At 38.2% G+C, this 6,304-nt stretch overlaps 1 protein-coding gene across 1 annotated transcript; it reads left to right on the top strand.

Annotated features, from left to right (window-relative positions):
* Nucleotides 1-610: 610 nt before the first annotated feature.
* On the top strand, nt 611-2,309 carry LOC121984181 (cytochrome P450 703A2-like). The gene has a single exon (XM_042536996.1). The coding sequence runs from the start codon at nt 659-661 to the stop codon at nt 2,195-2,197; it is 1,539 nt and encodes a 512-aa protein (XP_042392930.1). The 5' UTR covers nt 611-658; the 3' UTR covers nt 2,198-2,309.
* Nucleotides 2,310-6,304: the final 3,995 nt, after the last annotated feature.

Genomic DNA, 6,304 nt, shown 5'->3' on the forward strand with positions numbered 1-6,304 from the left:
TATTATTTAAAATTGAAATCCATGCTGGTGTACTCCTGCTCTTCGAACAACTTTTTTTAAAAAAAATAATGCTACAGCTGTATAATAAATATGGATGGTAACTATTATAATTAATTAATTTTCTATGATGTGGTATCCATGGTTGCCATGTAGTTATTATAATAATGCTAAAAAATTAAGAATATTTTTAACAATAAAAAATAAAATGCGATATTATTTTTATGATAAATAATTTTTTTAACAATTTCAATAAAAAAGGCGTCTTCTATTTTTTTCAAAATAAAATAAAACGCCCTAACATATAATTCACTGAACAATTTTCCTTTTTCTGTCTCACTCAATGTACTTTCACAATATAAATAAATAAAACATTATCTTGAATTAGAAAAGAAAATGACAAGATTCAAAGCTGCATTAGACATGCAGTATATAAGAATACTTTTGAATTAAATTCTAATTCAAAATTTTGATCATCTTAAAAAAAAAAAATACAAACTTTTAACACCATTACTGTTGAACATTTGACTTAGCTAGCCTAAAAAATTATAAACAGAATTAATTAATATTTCATGGCATCCCCACGTCGACAATCATCTCTATATAAACTTCAATCTAGTTGTGAAGTTCTCAGGGCAAGAGTTTAATTTCAAGTTAAGAAATGGAGATGGTTAATATAGGAGACATTACATTCTCAACTCCTCTTGTTCTAATTCTCATAATGTCCATCCTTCTGCTCTGGGCTGCTGAGAAGAGGCTCCGTGTGTCCAGGCTTCCACCAGGCCCTACAAGGTGGCCAATCGTCGGTAACCTGATGCAGATCGGCATTCTCCCCCACAAGGACATGGCTCACTTCTGCTCCTCCTACGGCCCGCTTGTCTATCTCCGCCTCGGCACCGTCGACGCCATCACCACCTACGACCCGGCCGTCGTCCGCGAGATCCTCGTCCGGCAGGACGACCTATTCGCATCCCGCCCGAAGTTGGTGTCCGGCTTCCAGTTGAGCTATGGCGGCAGGGGCATCGCCTTCGCTCCGATGGGCCCGCAATGGAAGCGACTGCGCCGGACCTGCGTGGAGCACCTCCTGACCGCCAGGCGCTTCGAGTCTTTCGCCGGGAACAGGGCGCTGGAGGCGCTCCACCTCATGCGCGATGTGCGAGAGAAGGCGTGCAAAGGCGAAATAATCGAAGTGAGCCAGGTGCTCGGCGCCTTCACGATGAACAACGTGACGAGGATGCTCCTGGGGAGGCGGTACTTAGGGACCGACCCAGCCGAGGCGGCTGAGCTGTTGAGCCTCACGGACCAACTGTCGTGTCTTCAGGGGTCGTTCTATCCCGGCGACTACCTGCCTTTGTGGAGGTGGCTCGTCGACTTCTTCGTCGGGACGGAGAAGAAGATTAGGGAGATTTCCCGGAGTCTGGATGGGTTCCTGCAGAGGATTATCGACGAACACAGGCAAGCCATTGAAGCAAAGAATCAAACAGATGGTGGGCGTGGCGAGAACAGCGACTTCGTTGATGTGCTGCTTTCATTGCAGATGGATGTTAGGGAGATTAAAGCCATAATGCTAGATATATTCGAGGGGGGGACTGATACTTCTGCGGTGGCGATCGAGTGGGCGATGGCGGAGGCGATCAAGAACCCAAAGGTGCTGGAGCGGGCACGGGAAGAGCTGGACAGAGTGGTCGGACCGGATCGTATGGTCCGAGAGTCTGACTTGGGAGATCTGAATTACCTCCGGTGCATAGTCCGGGAGACCTTCCGGATGCACCCTCCGGTGCCGCTTCTGGTTCCCCACGAGTCGACGCAGGCCACCGAACTCATGGGGTACGACATCCCGGCGAAGACGCGGGTGTTCATCAATGCGCACGCATTGGGGAGGAACAAACGCGTGTGGGGCGACGACGCAGACGAATTTCAGCCTGAAAGGCACCTCCCAGCTGCTGACGGGGAGAAGGTCGAGGTTCTCCGCAAGGGTGAGCTCGAGATCTTACCCTTCGGCGCGGGGAAGAGGAGGTGCCCCGGCGTGACGGGGGGAATGACGTTGGTGTTGCTGGCCCTCGCGAATCTCTTCCATGGCTTCGACTGGGAGGCGCTGGAAGAGATCGACATGGAAGAGGCGTTCGGCTTGGTCCTGCGCAAAGCGAAGCCGCTGCGGGCCATGGCGCGACCACGTTTGGCTCCTGCCCTGTTTCAGTGACCCGCGGCATGGATGATACGTACGTAGCCGCAATAAATAAATAAATAAATATAAAGCAATAATAAACGAATTACTTTGAGATAAATAAAAGGATAAACCACCCTTTTCTCTATGACTATAGCTGGAATCCTTTTTTTTTTCTTTTCCATTTTAATAATTTAAAATCACCAATTAATGAAACGGACAGCATTTAGTTTTTTTTTTAGATATTTGTATGAGAAAAGAAATTTTAATTACCACTAATTATAAATTAATTTAACAACAAAGTAAATTTAAATATTACGTTGTAAATATAAATTATGACTTTATTTTAAAAAATAAAACAGTAAAAATGTTAACAATCTAAATTTTAATTATTATTTAATTTTATATTAAAACTATTTCTAAAATTTTAATATAAATTTCAAATTTGTCTATTCAAAAGATATTGTTTGATTATAATTAATTATATTATGTTTTAAGTAGATGTTGTTAAATATATACATAAATTTCTAACACTACACGAACTCTCAAATAGCCACGGTTTAATGGTGAAATTTAATTTCCATTCTAAATTATTGATCGAAATAATCTTTAATCACTAATTACTGATAGAGTTTAAATTCTATTGCTAATTAATGATCGAAATTTATTTTGGTCTTTAATTTAGCGACGTACCAAAGATTATTTCAATCGTTAAATCCATTTTGTTTGAGTGTTTTCCTTTTCTGTATTGATTCTGGGATGGATTGGCGGAGACGCTGAGGACGAACATATTCATCTTTTTCAACCATGATCTCCTCTCCGGTTCGATCATGATCTCTTCTCTGGCACACACATTCTACTCTCCTCATCACACAAGCTCCTCTCCCTTCTCCTATCATCTCCCCTTAAGCCCATCAGTAGGGCCACGATTTTGTCACGCCTAAGCTGCGGCTTTGCGTTGGGTGCAATTTGGCTGCGGCCTTAGCCTTGGCTGTGAGGCCTCGGCCGGCCATGAGCTGAGCCCTCGCCGTGACCTCAGCCCTAACCGGACCGACGTGCTACCCTAATGTGAGATCATTATATTGTTTCTGACCGTATTCCTGATTGTTGCTCCTGTTTCAATATTCTGTGCATGTTTTTTTACTGAAAAACAATAAGATGATTTCTCTAATTCTCTGGGTATACCTGTAATGATAATAGCTAATGTCTTCACTCTATACGTCAGTATTTCTTCATCCATATATTTATCAAGGCTCTAAATAATGCTATAGTCTAATTGTTGTTTTTCAAAAAAAACATGTATCTAATGTTCGTGTTTTTATGAGATATTTAAAAAAAATTGAAATTTTGTCTGGTACAAAGATGTTTCTCGACTATTTTATATAGTATCATGGGAAAAACCGGTGGTTACGTTGATCATTGTTCAATAAACCACTAACACTGGTTTTATCCATCTTGAAGTCCTTCTATTAGAATAATTTTATTTTTTATCAATTAATTAAATATTTTTTTATACATTATATATTATACTATCCTTAGAACACATATTAATAGATAATAAAATTTATTATTACTATGCTTCTTCAATATCTCACTAATTCTATCATATAAATTATTATTATTATTATTTGATTATATTTGAAATGTGTGTTAAGATGTTATTTTGTAAATATAATTATGTCAGATATTACAGTAGTACAAATAGTCAAATTATATTTGAGGATTGTTAGGGATCAGTAACTATTGATTTATTAGTAAATCAAATTCAACTAATTTTTTATTTATTATTTTTTAAAAAATAAAATTTTTATATACAATTTTACTATTGATATATAGTCATTGATATGGTGCGTGGTGAGTGGCTCCAAAGGTAATGTAGTGTAGGGTCGATAGTGAAGGTGATGTGATAATCAAAGTTAAGGTGATATCACAATCAAAGTTAAAGTGATGTGACAGTTAAGGTCAAGGTGAGATGACGATCAAAGTCATGATGTATAGAGCCCGTCAAATCTCTAAGATTCAGCTCCCCACTTCTCATAAGGTATGACTCTCAGCATAAACTTGAGTGTCCCCAGAGTCGGTCAGACCTAGAGCCAATCGAATCTCCAGGACTTAGCTTTTTTACTTCTCATGAACCAAGGCTCTCAACATAAACCCAAATGGTTTGATAACCATGATTTTGTTACACTATTTTAATTCATACATACATGATTTGATGTCTTGTTCATAGTTGAAACTCATATTTATATTACATTTTATACATTGCATTTATTCTTGGACTTAATTATAAATTATTTTATTAATGTGTTATTTGATACTAATATTTGATTGTTATTTTGTAAAGGATCTTGGACTCAGATTAATTTGAACCAAAATTGTGCTTGAATTAGAGTTTAAGCAAGACGATCAAGCTTTGGAGCAATTTGAACCGTCCATCCAAGATCAAGAGAGATATGAGCTTTACATCGAAGATCTACTCCATCGGAGCCATGTAGAAGTAGATCACAACCATGGATGAAAATCCAGAACTTTTGATCCAAATCTGAGATGTTTGAACCGTTGATCAAGATGGAAGAATTTTAGACCGTTTGATCAGATTGGAAGTTTATTTAAAAGGCGTGAGAAGCTACAGTGATCTGCGGGCTCGGGCGTTTTCTTTCCTCGCAATTTTTCCACTGTTCATCTTCTTCCTCCAGATGCTTCCGTCCATATTCAGGATCTGAGAGCAAGTTTTATCACCGACGACGATCTCTGAGCTGCCGGTGTTCATCATCCGAAGTCACAGAACAGTAGAGGGAGGTACCCCAGTCCGTGATTTGGATGTCTGTTCATTGCCGTGTTCTAGATCGAGGGAGGTTCCCGATCTGCGAATTTCGCCATCCATGAGCTTGAAGGAAGGTACCCAGGAGTTTCCGATTCCATTCCGATCTTCATTCCGCAGTGATACTAGATCGATTTGATCAATCGATCTGGTTAAGCGATTCACAGAGTTCATCCTCTGTTCTTCAGGCGATGTGATTACCAACTAATTGTGAGCTTGAAGGGCGGTACCCAGGAGCCGTAAACGTCATTTGATAATAGTCAAGAGCTTGGGCATTCCTCATCAGATGCTTGAAGGGAGGTTTCCAGGAGCATTTTTGTGTCACGGCAGAGTGAGTGGCTGAATCTTGGTTTTGAATGTGGAATATGTTTTGTTTTTTTTTATCTACTTTGTTTCTAATACCCTTGCTCAGATCTGATGATCTGATAGCATAGTTTGCAATTTACTTTCTATTTTGAACTTTCCATTTCATTTACTAAACATTTGCTTAGTTAGTTATTGATTTTAGCAAACCCTTGTTCTATTCAACTAATCTGTTGTGCTTGAGATTGAACTTCAATATTAAATGTTTACTTGAGCTTTTAATTGTTTACCTCTGTTATATGTTGTTGATTATGGTTGTGATTTGATGATCTATCAATTGATTTACTTAATTCAATAATGCATTAAAATCTGAACTTTATTGTTGCTAATATGATGAAATGATAGTGATCATGAGAGCTATTTTTGTGGATAGGGAGATAGAGTTCTGGATTTATTCTACTGAATTGGCAAGATTAATTCAAAGTTGATAAGAAAACCTAAAAATATATTTGAATCTAGAATTCACACACACTTATTAGTTATCCTCGAAAAAAAAATATGACTTGGGACTCCTTACTACAACTCTTATATTTAGTTTCAATGAGTTCCAATCTTTATTAATTTTGAAGTGCCACGTGACATTTTAAATGGTTCACATCAAAATTTTGGCGTCGTTGCCGGGGGACCATAACTAGTAGTGTGTGTTTATTTTAGATTATGCATTGGTTGGTTTTGTTTTTTTAGCATCTTTATTGATTTGATTGCTTATCTTTTTGTAATTTCATGTTGGCTTATTCTTGAATTGTCAAGTTCTTTAATATTTATATATCTATGTGTTTGAAACTATATGTTCCTGATTCTTCTAATATTGATTCTTAGTGTTGTAGTGTAAGAACAGGAGATTTTTTTTAGCATGGATCCATATTTTTAGTATTTTTGAAGTGGAATGGAGAGTCAGTATTTTTAGCCTGAGCATCAATTTTATCCAAAAATAGGTATGAGTCATTCTCTAATACTTA

Source organism: Zingiber officinale, chromosome 5B (genome assembly GCF_018446385.1).
Source record: "Zingiber officinale cultivar Zhangliang chromosome 5B, Zo_v1.1, whole genome shotgun sequence".
Lineage (NCBI taxonomy): Eukaryota > Viridiplantae > Streptophyta > Magnoliopsida > Zingiberales > Zingiberaceae > Zingiber > Zingiber officinale.

Bases quoted from the DNA above. Each gene is read 5' to 3' on its own strand.
- LOC121984181 (XM_042536996.1), top strand. From the start codon at position 659: ATGGAGATGGTTAATATAGGAGACATTACATTCTCAACTCCTCTTGTT.